The 17,415-nt window shown below is 62.2% G+C and overlaps 1 protein-coding gene across 3 annotated transcripts; it reads right to left on the bottom strand.

Moving 5' to 3' along the window:
• Positions 1-1,909: 1,909 nt before the first annotated feature.
• Positions 1,910-9,607, bottom strand: LOC139080916 (paraneoplastic antigen Ma6E-like). 3 transcript variants are annotated; one of them, XM_070603626.1, is made up of 3 exons: positions 7,279-9,607; positions 5,918-6,203; positions 1,910-5,438 (listed from the first exon to the last, which is right to left on the bottom strand). In XM_070603626.1, exon 3 carries the CDS (start codon positions 5,365-5,367, stop codon positions 3,253-3,255), a length of 2,115 nt encoding a protein of 704 aa, XP_070459727.1. In that variant the 5' UTR covers positions 5,368-5,438; positions 5,918-6,203; positions 7,279-9,607; the 3' UTR covers positions 1,910-3,252. The 3 variants fall into 3 exon arrangements, with proteins under 3 accessions (XP_070459727.1, XP_070459728.1, XP_070459726.1); XM_070603627.1 differs by having other exon boundaries at positions 5,918-6,187; XM_070603625.1 differs by lacking the exons at positions 5,918-6,203; positions 7,279-9,607 and adding an exon at positions 5,690-5,849.
• Between the last annotated feature and the right edge of the window lie 7,808 nt (positions 9,608-17,415).

Raw genomic sequence — 17,415 nt, 5'->3', positions numbered from 1 at the left:
TCCCACTCGCTCACACTCAGACACACTCACATGCTCTTACACTTGCACACTCCCACTCATTCACACACACATTCACTTGCACTCACACACACATTCAATGACACGAATGCACACTCTCACTCGCTCACACGCACACTCACACCTGCTTGGGGAACACGCCCACACAGGTACACTGCACGAGGGAGAGACAAGGGATCAGCCCCTCCCATCCCCTCTCCTCTTGTCCTGCCCCCAAATCCTGAGGGGCTGGCGGAAAGTGGCCAGTGGCCATGGCCCTGCCAAGACACGGGGGACAGACGACCTGGGATGGTGCCTTGCCTGAAGGAGGCAGGGAGAGCAGAGCCCACCTGGGAGCCCCCCGGATCCTGCAGTACCCCTTGATGGGACACGTGCAGGTGTCCCTATAACACGGAGCCAAGTCCACTGGGCCCAAGAGGCTGCAGGCATGGCCCTCATGATCTCCGTCCCGACAGCCCTCGCCGCCCCCTCTCCATTGCCCTGCGCGCCCAGCATCTCCAGGGGCCCCCGCCCCCCGTCCCTGCAGACCCGCTGTCTGCAGCTCTCGCCACACAGCTCAGGGCTCCCCACGTGCTCGGTTCCCACAGGCCGGTTGGACGGCCACAGCCCAGGCCTCAGCTCCCTGCAAGGTCCTCGCCCTGGCCCTCCCTGCTTTGGGAACTGCGTTCTTCTTCTGTACTGTGGGGGTGGTCAGAGACTCTGCCCCTTCAGAATGGCTGGAGGACGCCAGTGGGCACAGACTGGGCAGGCCCTCGAGGGCCCCTCACCATTTCTGGGACAACGGTACCATCCGTCCCCTCTCCTCTCCGCACCTTCGTTCCGTCTCCCGAAGACTCTGAATCAGCTCGGCGCCTGATGGCCGGCTGCCCTCAATTTGTGGTGGGCTCCCAGCCCCCTGAGGTGAGGGCAGAGCCCAGGCAGGTGGAGGCAGATGGCTCCTGGCTCCTGACACCTGACGACACCCTCTCTGAGCACTGCCCCTCCAGCCACGGCGCGCAGAGAGAGGGTCTCAAGGATCAGCAGCATCCTCCATCCTGGGTGGGTGCCCTCCTCAGGTGGCACCGAGGGCTCACTGGGCTGCAGGGACCCAGAGTCCACCTGCTCTGGGCAGGAAGGGGCCACTCCCCAGCTCCTGCCTGCAGCCTCCCACTCACACCCGCTGCCTCCTGCCTGCTCCCAGGACACAGGACTGGTGCCCCTAGGAGTTGGCTGGGAGGGGAGTGGGACAGGAAGGCGGTGCCCCGGCCCCTCGAGGGGCCGCCCTGCCCAGGACTCAAGAGTGGAGGGTGGCTCTCCCTGCCTTTCCTCCCCCGACCCAGGGCATGAGGGCTGTGGAGCCCTCGCCCAGCCCGCCCTCCATCCCTCGGCCATGAAACACCGGCAGGTCCCCAAACGTCCCTCGGTGGCTAGACAGAGGCTGGCCACTTGTCGGCTGGCAGGAGTGGGCTGAGCGGGCAACCACCCCCAGCCCAGAGTCCTGGGCCCAGCTCCTGGCAGGGGCATCTGACCTCAGGCCTGGGCCCTTCTGTGGCCCGCTGGTCTCTGGGATTGCACACGTGACCTCTCTGACCCGTCCGGGTGCCCTGAGCCCCTACAGCGGTGCCAGGGATCCTGGAGCCCTGGATCCTGCCTGTGGTTCCTCCCCCTCCCTTCAACGTCTAGCCCGCTTATTTCTGGGGACACCCCGAGTTTCCTGGGGACCCAACCAGCCACTGCCCACGCCCACAAGTTCCTGTCACTCAGCTCCGTCCAGCCCAGGGGACGACACAGCCCCTCCTGGCCCCTGTCCTGATCATACCCCAATGCAGGTGACAGGCCACTGTTGCCCCCACCCCCACCCCCAGCAGACCCTTCCCTCAGTTGCCCACAGCAGAGACGGACGACACGCAGCTGGAACGATCAATGAAATTTATTGAAGAGAACCACTTACTGAAACCATTGCAGAGAAGGGAATGACAACACGGAGAGGAACTTCTAACGGCCGCTACAGCCCACAGGTCTCGGGGACAGTCAGTCTCTAACGGGGTGCCTCAGCTGCCCCCCATGCTGAGGCCCTCCCACCACAGTCTCCCTTCCTGGGAGCCCCACGGTCAGCCTCTTGGCAGAACGATGGACACTGGCAATGTCTTCTCACTCCACGGCACCCCCTCCCCCTCTGGCTGACATTCTGGGGTGGGGCCCTGCCCTATGGGCCACATAGGACAGTCACAGGACGCTGGAAAATACAACAGGGGACACCACACCAAGCCCAGGAAACTGAGCCACAAGTAACAACAGGTTGGCACATGAGAGCACAGTCCCACTGGAGCCTCCCGCAGCCCCTCCATGTCCCTGCTCCAGTTCTTCCTTCCCGAGGTCCCGGGGTGAGCGCCGGCCACGCCCTCGTCTGTCCATCCTTCCAGGCATCTCCTGGGACTGGGCTCGGGGACTCTGGGGTGGGGTGGGGGCCACTGCTCAGATAAGCACACACCTCCACAGGAACAAGCAGCGGTTGGCCTAAATCTCCACCGAGAAGGCAGAGTTGAGCTCATGGCACCGGACGAGAGAGAGCAGAGCCCGGGCTGGCACTGAAGCTCACAGCACGTGCCAGGGCCGAGAGGGTGCTGTCTGCTAGGCCAGGACCCCACCCCGGGCTCACACACACCTAACGGCTCTGCACAGAAATGATGGCACGTGGGTTTGTATGTTTTGGGGGTGGATTACTTGACAGGTGGGTAACTACAGGGTCCACTGAGATACAAGCGGGCTTCCCAGAACAGGGAGGAGCCTGCCCCAGGTGACAGTGAACGGGGGTCCCCTTGTTGGGAGGCCCAGACAGCTGGCACCCTTGAGATGACCTCCTAACGTCTCCCAGGCCCGTGCAGGTGGCAGGCGTCCTCAGGTGCCCCTCACCCAGGCCAGGGCTGCCACTCGGGGGAGCCACCAGGCTGGCTGCCTGAGTTTGCAGGGCTTGGGATGGGGCTTGGGCTCGGTGTGGTGCTGCCTTGAGCGGGGCTACACCTCTCCCCTGCCCATTTGGGGTAACATATGTTCATCTTGGTCACTTGGAACGGCTGACGGTGCGGGTCATGGCCCCTTGGGGATCGTGAGGGGCCAGGGGCTTGGTTTGGGCTGGACGGGCCCCTCCCTCGGCCTGGTCCCCATGTGGGGTGAGGCGGCTACCCTGGCCTCGCCTCCCCCTGCCTCCAGGGCTCTGCTGCCTGGGAGGAGAGGGGGCCCCTGGGCCTTTTGAGCCTACTTGCCCGAGGAGGACTCGGGGCGGCTCATCTCCTCAGCCCCGTCCTGGTTTCCTGGCTCCTCCTGGATGAGCCCCTCCTTGGGGGTCTGCTCGGCCTCCTGGTCTCCCACCTGGGCGAGGCCTTCCGGGTTACTGCCAGGACCTCCTGGGCCCGCCCCAGAAGCACTGACCGTTTGAGCAGGGGTGGGGCCCCCGGGGGCCCCCGAGTGTCCTGCCTGACCTAGCCCCGCACGAGTAGGAACATTTTCACCTTCCCCAGTGGCAGAAGAGGACTCGGTGGTCTCCTCAGGGGCAGGGGCTGCCACGGCAGCATCATGGGTGTCAGGAGCTGCCTCATCGGCCTCTTCACGGGCCGGGGCAGCGTCAGCGGTGTCTTCACAGGTCAGGGCGGCCTGGGCAGCATCTTCACGAGCCCAGGCGGCCTGGGCAGCATCATGGGGGTCAGGAGCAGCCTCTCCACGGTCGACTGTGACAGGAACTGCCCCATCGGCCACTTCACGTGCCGGGGCAGCCTCGGCTGTGTCTTGCTTGGAAAGGGCAGCCAGGGTGGTATCTTCCTTGGGTGGGGAAGGCTTGCTTTCTTCTGCAGTGACAGGGGTGCCCTCAGTGGTGACCTCATTGGCTGGGAGGCAATCTTCATGGGTCCGGGCAGCATCTTCACAGGCCAGCGCGGCCAGGCAGTCCTGCGCAGGGGTGTCGGGATTTTCCTCCAGGAGGCCGCACATGAGATCCAGCGCGGGGCCGCCCAAGCTCTCCACCAGTCTCCTCCTCCTCTCCCTCTCTGACATGAGGCACCACAGGTACAGCGTGTCGTTGGCATGGTGCAGCCAGCTCTCAAAAGACTCTTCTCCACAGCCCGGCTCTTCCACCCCAGAAAACCTTCTCAGTACCCGGTAGGCCATAGCATCGAGCAGAGGCTGCAACGTCTGCCGCCAGTGCTGGCTCCGGGCTGCTGCCTCGTTGATGGCTCTTGCCACACCTGCAGCTCCTTCGTCACCTGGAGCCTCCGCCTCAGCTGCAGCTCCTGCCATGCTCACAGATCCTGCCACGCCTGCAACACCTGTGTCCCCTGCGTTTCCCTCTTCATCTGACGATCCTGCTTCCTCTCCAGCTCCTGCCTCGCCCTCAGCTTCCTCCTCGCCCTCAGCTTCCTCCTCACCCTCAGCTTCCTCCTCACCTGCGGCTTCTTCCTCACTTGGGGCTCCTGCCTCACCTGTGGCTTCTTCCTCACCCGCAGCTCTTGCCACATCTCCAACTTCCTCCTCACCTGCCGCTCCCGCCTCACCTGCAGCTCCTGCCATGCTCACAGATGCGACCATGCCTGCAACTCCTGTGTCCCCTGCAGCTCCCTCTTCATCTGACGATCCTGCTTCCTCTCCAGCTCCTGCCTCGCCCTCAGCTTCCTCCTCACTCCCAGCTTCTTCCTCACCTGTGGCTTCTTCCTCACCCACAGCTCTTGCCACATCTTCAGCTCCATCCTCGCCTGCAGTGACTGCCTCACTGGCAGTTCCTGCCTCCTCTGGGGCCCCTGCCTCAGACACACCTGCAGCTCCTTCCTCACCTGGAGCCTCTGGCTCAGCTGCAGCTCCTGCCATGCCCACAGATGCTACCACGCCTGCAACTCCTGTGTCCCCGGCAGCTCCCTCTTCATCTGAGGATCCTGCTTCCTCTCCAGCTCCTGCCTCACCCTCAGCTCCCTCCTCCCCTGCAGCTGCCTCCTCCCCTGCAGCTCTGGCCACACCTGCCCTGCCAGCCACTGCTTGCCTCTGGGGCTGTGCAGGGAAATTGGGTCTATCCCGTGACTCAGAATCAGGGCCCTGGGGCAGGAAGAACACATCCCAGAGTCCCCCCTTGCCTGGTATCTGTCGGGGGACCAAACTTCGATTTAAATACTCAGTGAACTCCACCAAAGCGACCCTGAACCCGAGCTCCTTTCTGAAGACGTTGCCCAGCACTCGGTACCTGCCCAGGGGCCACAGGGCAGCCCGCACGGCCTCCTGGAATTCCCGGTCCTCGCAGTCCTCCGGGATGCCCAGGATGAGCAGGGAGCGCTGTGCGTTTGCGCCACTCCACCTGCACCAGTCCTGCAGCATCACCAGTGGCATCACCATCACTGAGGACCTGAGGGCGGCCAGAAGGGACTGGACGGGCGTGCACGGACTCTCGCAGTGTGGGCCTCGGCCTGCGGGTGCAAAGGGGAGAGAGGCGTGTCTGTGCCACACAGCCCACCCCACCGCCCCAGCCAGAGCCCCGGGCCCCTCACGCTGGGGCCTGGAGCGCCTCCTCTCGCTGCTGGCTTCGTCGTTGGATCTTAGGAAACCTCTTCGATAAGAAACCACATTGCTTCACAAGATGGAAGGCTACCCACATTTTCTACCTCCTCTAGCCTCGGGGCTGGGGGGGGGGGTCGCCTTGTTCCCCAGGGACTCTCACGTTTTCCAATTTGGGGCATGAATTTCCCCAGGATCCTGCCTCCTTCTCTTCCACGTGCTCTGGCCTGCAGTGACAGCCCTCTTTCCTTCCTTCCCGGCAGGGTGACTCCTGTCCTCTCTTTGTTCGGGGTCGCTCTAGGCTGGGCTCCGGCCCAGTTCCACGCTGCCTGAGCAGAGCCCGCGGAGGGCCCGCCCTGTCCCTCCCTCTCCCCCGCTCTCTCTCACTGACCTCCCCTCCGGGCGCTCTGGTCTCTTCCGTAGGGCACGTTGGGCTCTCTCTGCTCTTCTCTTTCTAGCTTCCTTCAAGGGACGTCAGGGCCCCGAGTCCGTGTCCTCCTCCTGTTCTATGGCGCACACTTAGAGCTGTCCGTCTTCCTGCGATTGATCGCTTCCTGCGCTGCCTCCCACTACTTTGGGGAAGTTGTATTTTTCTATTTTCTATCACTCGGTTTGAAACGCTTCCTGAGTTCCTCTGATTTCCTCTGATTTCTTCTTCCACCTACAGGTTTGCAAATCTTTAGAGACATGTTAACCGTTGTTAACGTCAAACAAAATCCCCGGGCGACCAGGCAACTTATTCTGTCAAAGCGCAACCCTTTTAAACTTAGGGAGACGCTCCTAGGGCCCGAAGTATGGCGTCCCCCAGTGACCCCTGCGAAGGGCCTCTACTTTCCGCGGAGGCCAAGGCCCTGGCCCTCCACCGCGGCAATCTCTGCGCACCCTCCACCGAGGCGACCTGGAGCTTCTCAGACACCCGCTGCGGGGGGCAGAGCCCCTCCCCGGACCCTCCCCCACTCCACCGCCCAGGGCACCAGCCTCCCGCAGACCACTGCCTCCCCGGCGCCTCGCCCTCTCTGTGGCACCTGCACCCATGCTGCCAGGCCCTCCTCTCCCGCACCCCTCCTCAGCCAGTGGCCCCCCACCTTCCCGCCCATCCCCCTGCCCATGCCCGGGCGCATCCTCCCCAGACCCGAAAAGCGCCCTCCCCGCCAGCTGGGAGCGCTCCCCTCCAGCCCTGGGAAGCAGGGCGCCCCCACGTGCTTGGACGTTATCCCGCCCATCCGGCTCCCCAAGCCCGGAGTGCTCCCCCTAGTGCCGGCAGTGGGAGCTCTGCCCTCCCGCCTCCCACCCCACAGATGCAGGGCTGCCAGCCTGCCCCCGCCCCCCCCACCCACACATGCAGGGCTGCCAGCCTGCCCCCGCCACCCCCTCCCCCCACAGCCAGCACCCCAGCGAGCCAGAGCGCACCGCTGCCCAGAGCATGGCCGCCCACCACTCCCGCACGCATGGCCGGCCTCGCCCACGCCTCCCACCCCAGGCGGACTCCGCTGGCGCCCCCACCCCAGCCGGCAGCCCCCCCGTGCCGGGCGCCCTCCTGTCCAGCCGCAGCCCCGGGAGCGCTCGCTTCCCATGCCCCCCCTAGAGTCACTAGCCCCCGCCCCCGCCCCCGCCTCCCCCCCTCCTGAGGCCCCTGGGAGCCCTGCCCTCAGCCCAAACCCCAGCTGGCTGCCCCCCACCCTCACCGGCTCCCGCTCGCTCACCCTCCCCTCGGACCCCCTCCCCCGCGAGCCCCCCGCCGACGTGGCTCACCTGCGCCGGCCCCGCGGGCGGCTCCCGGTCCCCTGGAAGGCCTGGCGGGCTCGCCTCAGGGCGGCTGTGTGGCCCCGGCTCACGCACTCTGCGCTCGGCCACGCCACCTCCCGCGCCTCCCAGAAGCCCCCGGGCGCAGGAGAGAAAGTTCTAGGTGGCTCAGGGCAGGGCGACGATTGGCTGCGAGGAGCACGTGAGCGACGCCGCGCGGCGAGGGCTTCACGGCGCTGTCGCAAGGCTCGCAGCCGCGGCAGCACAGCGCGGCTTCCGCCCCTGCCACCGCTGCACAGCGCGGCTTCCGCCCCTGCCGCCCGTGAAGCCGAGAGTCGGCCCGCCCGCAGAGCCCGCTGGGGCCCGTGGGGCCCACTGCCCGGTCGTCTGTGCCCTGCTGTGCTTGGTAGCGGCACGCAGACGGTCTACGTCCCTACTGACTTCTCCTCTCGGTGTCCCCATCCCGGGCGGGAGGGGTGACATCTCCATCGGCGGTGCTGGGAATGGCCGCCTCTCCCTCTGTCCCGTCACCCTCGGTTTCCTGGACAGCAAAGTTCTGTCCCTGGCCACAGACACTCCTGGGAACTAGCGCTGCGCGTCCCTCACTGCTGACCCTGCCATCGTTCTGACCTCCCATCCCAGGGACCTGCCTCTGCCTTTAACTCGGCTTGGTCCACTGTCAGCACGGTCGCTCCGACTTCCTTAGCTGCTCTTTCTGTGGGACAGCACTCGGAATCCTCTGACTATCCGCTCGCCTGAGGCTTTGCTGTCCAATCGCAGCGCCTGTGGGCAGCAAAAGCCTGGCTCTCGGCTTCATCCAGACAGTCTCTGCCTTTTAATCGCACAGTTTAACCCGTTAACATCCAGTGTGGTTTCTCCTATGGCTGGATTTACGTCCAGCCCTTTACCGGCTGCCTGAGTCTGCTGCAGATACTGAGGAAACAATACCAGAGACCGGGTGGCTTATAAACAGCAGACGTTCATTTCTCACAGTTCCGGAGGCTGAGAAGTCCAGAAGCGAGGTACCGGCAGATGCCGTGTCCGGCGAGGACCTGCCTCCTGCTTCACACACAGACATCCTCTCACCATGTCCTCGCTATGGCAGAAGCGGGTGAGGGAGCTCTCCGGGGTCTCTCTTACAAGGTCACTGATCCCGTTCATGGCGGCTCCACCCCCATGAACCAATCACCTCCCAAAGGCTCCACCTCCAAATACCATGGCGTGGAGGGGGTCGATTACACAGGTGAATCTGGGGGAGGACACAGACATTCGCTGCACAGCACTGTCTGCCCATCTCTCTCTCTTCCTATGTTCCCCTTTTCCTGCCTGAGATAGTCAAAAAGTTTTTATTGCATTTTAACTTACTATTGCCTTTTGAGGCTATTATCGCTTTGAAATGCTTTTGCTGGTTGCTCGAGAGATTATAATCTATTTCCTTAACTTTTCACTGTCCACTTGTGGCTAATGTTGTACCACTTCACATAAATGTAAGAAGCTTTCCACCATACAGATTCGTTCCCCCTCCACCCCATCCTTTATGCTGCAGTCGCCACATGTAGTACGCTTACAGATATTAGAATGCTATCTTTTGAGACTGCATTTTTCATTCACCAGAGAATTATTTCTGTTCTATCCTCAAAATCTTTCCATCCTTCCAAATTGCTTTCTAGCCGCTCTTGACTTGTAATTGCCCTGGTTCCCTTAGCAAAACTGGAGCGGGCCCCCTCTTTCCTGAGGCAGATCACCCTGGCGTATTTTTCCACATTATGCTCATCCATAGGCAATTTCAAAAGAGCTCTCTATCTGGTATGAAAAACTTCATCATTGCCCTCTCTGGGCGTTCCTGGCACTCTAGGCACACATGCATTGTGGTGCTCCTGGCTCTCCTCTCTGACCAAACTGGCCACACTTTCTCCCCCTGTCCCCTCCCTTTAATGCTGGCTGGGCCTTTAAGGTCAAGCTCAGAACACGTGTCCTCCAGGAAGCCCCTGTGGATTCCCCCAGACTGAGTTCCACCTTATCAACGTTGATCCCGCTCTGGCCCACGCACACACTCCATGCCCAGCACGCTCAGTCCCAGCTGCTCTGTCTGTGCTGCTCCAACAAAGGACAGAGGCCTCTACATACAGGTCAAGCAAGCAGCGATGTGTACAAAGTCCTAAGGAGGTGCCCAGCACTTAGCAAGTGCTCAAGGAGGGCCACTGTCGTCCGTCCTGCCACCACTATTGCGTCTCCTCCAGCATTAGTCCCTCCCTCTCCGTGAGCCCAGCCGCTGGCGCAGGGGCTGACCATGCCTAACAGAACAGCCACCCTGAGCTTTGAGTGAACAGGCCGGCAACAAACCTCACTGAAAGCCCCCTCACTCACCCCCTCTCCCCCTGCCGCCGGCGCCCATCCCCCGGAGAGGAAAGCACTGGGTCTGGGGCCTCTTGGTAACCAATGAAAGAAACAGCCCCCCAGGGTGTGTGTTTGACCCCTAGTTGAGCAGTTGTATCTGACAGAGGTGGAAGGCAGTCTCCTCACTAGATCTGCTGGGGCCCTGCGTCACCGTGGGGGCCACCTGCAGGGTGCTCATTCATCTCTCAGCTGCTCCCTCCCTTCCTCTCTCCGTCTGCCCCTCCAGGCCCTTCTGGCCTTGGCAGCTTCACCGCCCGCTGCCCGGCATTCCCCCTCTTTGGGGGGGCACCTAGAGACTGCACCAGCCGGGACTTTCCCACAGTCAGAGCCCAGGGCCCCGAGGTCTGCGGGGCCCGCCCTCCATCCCCAGGTACCAGGGGTCTTTGCCCCTATGGGGTGGGCTCAGCTCTCCCCGACCTGCTCCAAGTCTTGCCCTTTCCAGGACCTCCCAGAGGCCACTTGGGCCACTTTACCTGTTGGCCATCACCCTGTGCTCCCACTAGGCCAGGGGATTTGCCTGGCATGGTTGGGTGGAGAGGGAGAGAGAGAGGCACGCATACCTCCCAGCCCTCTCAGGAGCCCTTTCCCACATGACCAGGCTGCGTCTCCAGCCATCCGTGCCCAGCGGCCTTCCCGCCCAGTGCAGCTCCCCTCTGGGGGCAGTCAGCACCCAACCCTGGAGCTGGAGCCCCTACCCTGAGCGGTCTCCCTGTAAGTCAGAGCCGGGGGTGCAGGAACACGAATGGATGCACGCGTGTCCCAGCCCACTGCCGCCAGGGCAGGGGTCTGCCAGGGACGTGGAGCGACCCAGCTGGACTGCCCTTCCTCTGGTGCCGTCTCAAGCCCAGGGCAGCCCCCGCCTCCGCAGCTCCTCACGGCAATTTCTGTCGTGGCTCTGGCTCACTGGGACCGTGCCTGCAGAATTGCCCAGAACATTTGCACTTTGGTCCTCAGCGGGGCATGAAGAGAGGTGGCATGAACGACAAAAGCAGGGGGCTGAACCGACCCAGGGACGGGGTCTTCTAGGAGTTTGTTCCAGGTGCTCTTTTGATCTGGTAACATGCAATGATTACGTGGGAATGCGATCCAGGGTGACCTCGCCATAAGGATAGTCTGACTATCCTTAGTGGTACGGACAATAGAGGGTGTTCCACGTGGCTTCTCCCTGTGCCCTGGAGTCCTGGACTTGGGTGACGTTCCCTAATGTGGCATGGATGGGCTGTTAGGAGGTGTGCGTGGAAGTTCTTTCGCATGTGTGTGAGGAAATCCAGGAGGTCAGCTGTGGCTCCCAGTCTGCTTCTGTGTGTGCTGGGGCACGTGGACTTCGGAGCTGCTGTGGCCTCCAGTGTAAAGCAATCGCTCATTTTCAGATCGAGACAGACGTCCGGTACCGTCCCGCTCACCCTTTGAAGTGGACAACTGAGTGGCATTCGGCACACTCACAGTGTTGTGTGGTCATCACCTCGACCCCAGAACCTTTCCATCACCCAGAGGACACCCTCTACCCAGCCAGTAGTCACCCTCCCCCCACATCTCCCTCTGCCAGGCCTTGCCAACCACTAATCTGCTTTCATTCTCTAGAGATTTACCTATTCTGGACATTTAGTATGAATGGAATCACACAACGTGTTGCATTTTCTGGCTTCTTTCATTTGGCTTGATATTTTCAAGTGTCGTCCATGCTGCAGCATGCGTCAGCGCTTCATTCTTTTTTATGGCTGAATAATGTTCCATTGTATGAACAGACCACATTTTATTTATCCATTCATCAGTCAATGAATATTTGGATTGTTTTCACTTTTCAGCTATTACGAATAATGTTGCTACAAACATTTCTGTGCAGGTTTTTGTGTGAACATATGTTTTCATTTCTCTTGGGTAGGTACCTAGGAGTGGAATTGCTGGGTCCTGTGGTAACACTAAGTTTAACCTTTTGAAGAACAGCCCAACTGTTTTCCAAAGTGGCTGCGCCATTTTATGTTCCCACCAGCAACGTTGAGGGGTCCAATATCTCCACTTCCTCGCCAACCTTGTTATTGTCCATCTTTTTGGTTCCAGCCATCCTGGTGGGTATGAAGGGCTATCTCACTGTGGTTTTAATCTACATTTCCCTGATGACTAATGATGCTGAGCAGCTTTAATCTTTAATCCACTGATAATGTAATTCCTGGAAAGGTAGGATTCTGACTGCCATTCTTTTCTATGCGTCTGACATCATCCTTGTTCCACTATGTCTCCATTGCGGCCTCTTTTGTGTTAAATAGATGCCTTCTAGCGTACCAGGTTAATCTCTTGGCATTTCTCTTACTATATTTTTAAGTAATTTGCTTAGTGGTTGTTCTGGGGAATACAGTCCACGTCCTCTGCCTTCCCGCCGGAGCGCTTCCCTCCCCTGGTCCCACTGCTAGCCCCGAGTCACCCAGCTGAGGGCTGCAGCAAAGGCAGAGAGACTGGAGAGAAGGGAGAGGACCGGACCCTGCGTGCAGAGTGAGGGTCCTGGAGGAAGCGTCGAGCCAAAGAGGCTGGAGAGGAAGAAGGGAGGGAGGAGAAAGCTAGGTCCGTGTTGGGAGGGAAGGGGGACCCTTCCTGCAAGTGGCAAGGGCTGCCTGGAGGAAGCCCCTAGGCCCAGATCACTTCTCCGTGGCCTTAGGGGGACACCTGTCCCTACTGCCCAATGGCCCCTGCACCCCTAGGTGCCCACAACAGAAGGGGGGCACTTGGGGCCTCTGTGGGGATGACGGCGACATGAGAGGGGAGCATCGGCCCAGGTTAGGGTGGGACTAGACAGACTCAGTGGGATGCTGCCCTCTCAGCGAGGGCGGTGTGAATGCTGCCCCCAGCCCTCCATACGTGAATAACAGGGAAACGGAAGACCCTTTCTCCCCACGTGCACGTGGTGGGCAGCGGGGTGTGCACCAAGTTGGGCCTGGGGATAGCACTCAGAGTCTAATGTCCCTCGGGAAATCCTGGAGAGAGGAGAGACAGGGACATGGCCTGAGGTGGCAAGCCCCAGCTGAGCCCCAGGAGGGGGAGGAGCCATCCTGGAGCCATGGATGCAGGGGAGAGGGCAGGGGGCAGAGGGCGCCTGTCCTGGGGGCTGTGCCGGACAAGGCTCAGGGCTCCCAACGACAAGCAATGTGCTTGGCTCTGGGTCTAGGAACCACGGTCCTGGGAACACCAAGTGCAGCCTAAGGGGACAGGAGCTCCTTGTTGCAAACTGCAGTGATGCTGCAGGCTGAGGGGGCAGGCAGGAGGCCCGAGGCTGTGGCCCACAGCGCGGCAGGGGTCACAGGGTCGGTCTGGAGCACACGTGTGAGCTGTGGCCCGGCCCTGCTCATCCCGAGGCCCTGCTGCCCATCTGGGGCCTTCCCCAGGCCTCCCCTAGGGACCATTCTGTCCTGGGAAGGACCCTGCGGGCTCTGGGATGAGAAGGTCAAAGGCGACCCCTCAGCCAAGCTCAGCCCTACCAGCCCCGCAGGAGCTCCTCACCTTTCTGCACAGCCTCGTCTTGCTCCCTCCCCCCGTGTCCCAGGGCCCCACCAACTGCGAGGCTGTGCCAGGCCCCATCAGTCTTGCTCCTTGGCCTCTATGAGGAGGCCTGACTCCCGGGTGGGGTGGGGGTGGAGGTGGGGGCCCGAGTCTTCCCCGATATGCACCCCCTGCCCACATCAGCCATCTGCCCTCCCCCCACCGTGTCCCATCTTGCCCTGGGCCTCCGCAGAGCCCTGGCGCTGGTCCCCGCATCTCGTGGCCTGAGGGCAGCCGCAGCACGAGACAGCAGGCCTGGGGGGGGGGGGGGCCCGGGAGTGCCCCAAGGTCAGACGTGGCAGGGTTAGAGCCCACGTCTGCAGGCTCCCTCTCTGGCGTCTGGTGCACTTTCTGGAAGAGGGGCTTGGCCAGGCGAGGTCAATGACCTGTTCCAGTCTCACCTCAGCCCCTCTGTCGCTCTCTCTTTTCCATTTTTGGCAGGACCTGGCCACCCTTGGTTGTCATCAAGCTTGGACCGGGGCTCCGTGTGTCCGTGGTTGGCTGAGAGTGACCCGGGCAGTGTGCACAGAGAAATGGCGCACATCGAGACATCCAGCGGGGCCCAGAGGACGCCAGAGAGACACCCCAACACCTGCCCCGGCAGAGGGCCGGCAACACGGCCGTGCCGGGATCAGATGGGAGCCAAAGGCCAGGGCCTCCTCCCCGGGGCTCTTCTGCCGCCGCCTCTAGGAGCGAGGGCTCTCGCAGATGACTCCAGACTGCACAAGAGGAGAGAAAAGCTGAGAACTCACAGCCGTTGTGTCCCCGTGCACAGGCAGTTGCCATGAACGTGTGGCACGTGTCCAGCCAGGCTCGCTCTTGGAGGCTTTAAAAAGGCACTGATGTTGGTGAGATGCGGAAGCAACACAGGTTCGCCCCTCGGAGAGAGCGTCCATCACCATTACCCACGCACCATGGGTCTTTCCTTGGGCTGTCTCCTGGGGCTGTCACCATTAATAATCTGCCGCGTCTCTCTCAGCTGTGTTTCTGGGACTGTCACTGCTAGCCACACACCTCGAGCGTCCTTTCCAGGCCTGGGTCGTGTGGTCAGTTGGCCTGGCCTGGAATCCCAGTGCCTCCACTGCAGAGCTGTGGTACTTTGGGTAAGTGCCTGAACCTTCCTGTGCCTGGCGTCCTCATCTGGAGAAGAGGGGTCATTACAGGACGCTCCTCCCCCCAGGGCTCCTCTGAGGACTCGTGGAGCGGGTGCAGGCCCCGTTGCTCAGCCCACTGCCTGGCACAAAATCAGTGCTCAGAGACAGAAGCTCTGAGGGAGAGGCTCACCCTTCTCCCAGGCTCCAAACCCCTTAGCACCTTTGGGGTACACAGCTGGTGGGTGTAGGGCCATTAGTCCCCGATTTCTGCTGTCCTTTGTTTGGCCAGGTGGGATCACGGCTCTCAGACTGCCAAGTGGGACGGGAAGCAAAGTGTGGGGGTGCCGTGGAAAGCATTGCCTCGAACAGTGCCGAAGAGAGCACGGCGTGGGACGGCATGCAGCGTGGGGTCACTTTGTGCAGAGCCCAGGTGGGTGTGACCTGGAACACTTGGATCTGGGCTCAGGGAGATTAGGGCCAAGGCTTCGGCAGTACAACGTGCCCCGGAACAGGACCCCAGCTCCCAGAGTACTCCTTGGTAATCTGGGCTGGCTGTCAACCCCGCCGGTGAGAAGCTGCCCCAGCCCGCCTCTGGGATAGGAAAGCAATCTGCTTAGGGGGCTGATCTTTACTCTTTGTGATGGGGACCAGGGCTTCCAATGAGGTGTTAGGAAAACAGGGACCTATGGCTTTCTACCGTGAGAATGGGGGCCATGAGTTTGAGCCCAGGCGGACAGCTGGGGCTGAGAGCAGGGCAGCTGGAGGTGCTGGCGGCCAAACGCTCCCGGGAAGGACTCCCACGTGCAGAGTCTGCTGGCTCGGGAGGCAGGCCCTACTCCAGGCTCCATGAGGGGGTGTGGGGTCTAGAAGAGGATGGTGGCCTTGCGAGGGGCTGAACCCCAAATGACAGGGACTTCAGGTAGGGAAAATCTCAGAGGGCAAAGCGGGCTCCCGGGCATGGGGCCAGCCTGGCTGGGGAGGAACGCGGGCTGCACAGCTCTGGGGGCCCCCAGCAGCAAGAGACCTTGGCCCGTCCCCCAGTCCTGGGGAAGTGGCTGACAGTCACTTGGGCTTGGGACTCTGCCCTACCGGCCCTGGGCGAAGGACTCAGGGGCCTGGGGTAGGGGGTACCCGCTCAACATGCAAAGGAAAAACGGGGATGAGGGTGGGAAGACAAGTACGCACTCGTCTCTTTCCAAATCTCTCGCTGGGTGCGGGCAGAGGAGGAAAGGCTGGGAAGGGGTGGCCTCCAGGGGCCCCTCTCTTCTGTGCCAGCCCCAGAAGGAGGAGGGCTGATTCCCAGGGCCGGCCCTGCGGCAGCTCCCCTCCACGGGCGGGGCGGGGAAGCCGCTGTCCCACGCAGTCCAGGAAGGACTCCAACCCACCACCACCCGCCTCACGCACGCGCACACCCTCTCACACACGTCCAGTGACGCTCACTCCCACTCGCTCACACTCAGACACACTCACATGCTCTTACACTTGCACACTCCCACTCATTCACACACACATTCACTTGCACTCACACACACATTCAATGACACGAATGCACACTCTCACTCGCTCACACGCACACTCACACCTGCTTGGGGAACACGCCCACACAGGTACACTGCACGAGGGAGAGACAAGGGATCAGCCCCTCCCATCCCCTCTCCTCTTGTCCTGCCCCCAAATCCTGAGGGGCTGGCGGAAAGTGGCCAGTGGCCATGGCCCTGCCAAGACACGGGGGACAGACGACCTGGGATGGTGCCTTGCCTGAAGGAGGCAGGGAGAGCAGAGCCCACCTGGGAGCCCCCCGGATCCTGCAGTACCCCTTGATGGGACACGTGCAGGTGTCCCTATAACACGGAGCCAAGTCCACTGGGCCCAAGAGGCTGCAGGCATGGCCCTCATGATCTCCGTCCCGACAGCCCTCGCCGCCCCCTCTCCATTGCCCTGCGCGCCCAGCATCTCCAGGGGCCCCCGCCCCCCGTCCCTGCAGACCCGCTGTCTGCAGCTCTCGCCACACAGCTCAGGGCTCCCCACGTGCTCGGTTCCCACAGGCCGGTTGGACGGCCACAGCCCAGGCCTCAGCTCCCTGCAAGGTCCTCGCCCTGGCCCTCCCTGCTTTGGGAACTGCGTTCTTCTTCTGTACTGTGGGGGTGGTCAGAGACTCTGCCCCTTCAGAATGGCTGGAGGACGCCAGTGGGCACAGACTGGGCAGGCCCTCGAGGGCCCCTCACCATTTCTGGGACAACGGTACCATCCGTCCCCTCTCCTCTCCGCACCTTCGTTCCGTCTCCCGAAGACTCTGAATCAGCTCGGCGCCTGATGGCCGGCTGCCCTCAATTTGTGGTGGGCTCCCAGCCCCCTGAGGTGAGGGCAGAGCCCAGGCAGGTGGAGGCAGATGGCTCCTGGCTCCTGACACCTGACGACACCCTCTCTGAGCACTGCCCCTCCAGCCACGGCACGCAGAGAGAGGGTCTCAAGGATCAGCAGCATCCTCCATCCTGGGTGGGTGCCCTCCTCAGGTGGCACCGAGGGCTCACTGGGCTGCAGGGACCCAGAGTCCACCTGCTCTGGGCAGGAAGGGGCCACTCCCCAGCTCCTGCCTGCAGCCTCCCACTCACACCCGCTGCCTCCTGCCTGCTCCCAGGACACAGGACTGGTGCCCCTAGGAGTTGGCTGGGAGGGGAGTGGGACAGGAAGGCGGTGCCCCGGCCCCTCGAGGGGCCGCCCTGCCCAGGACTCAAGAGTGGAGGGTGGCTCTCCCTGCCTTTCCTCCCCCGACCCAGGGCATGAGGGCTGTGGAGCCCTCGCCCAGCCCGCCCTCCATCCCTCGGCCATGAAACACCGGCAGGTCCCCAAACGTCCCTCGGTGGCTAGACAGAGGCTGGCCACTTGTCGGCTGGCAGGAGTGGGCTGAGCGGGCAACCACCCCCAGCCCAGAGTCCTGGGCCCAGCTCCTGGCAGGGGCATCTGACCTCAGGCCTGGGCCCTTCTGTGGCCCGCTGGTCTCTGGGATTGCACACGTGACCTCTCTGACCCGTCCGGGTGCCCTGAGCCCCTACAGCGGTGCCAGGGATCCTGGAGCCCTGGATCCTGCCTGTGGTTCCTCCCCCTCCCTTCAACGTCTAGCCCGCTT

This window comes from Equus przewalskii, chromosome X (assembly GCF_037783145.1).
Source record: "Equus przewalskii isolate Varuska chromosome X, EquPr2, whole genome shotgun sequence".
In the NCBI taxonomy this organism is placed as follows: Eukaryota; Metazoa; Chordata; class Mammalia; order Perissodactyla; family Equidae; genus Equus; species Equus przewalskii.
Note: the sequence above shows the minus strand (reverse complement) of the source record. Positions and strands in the feature narration are given on the sequence as shown.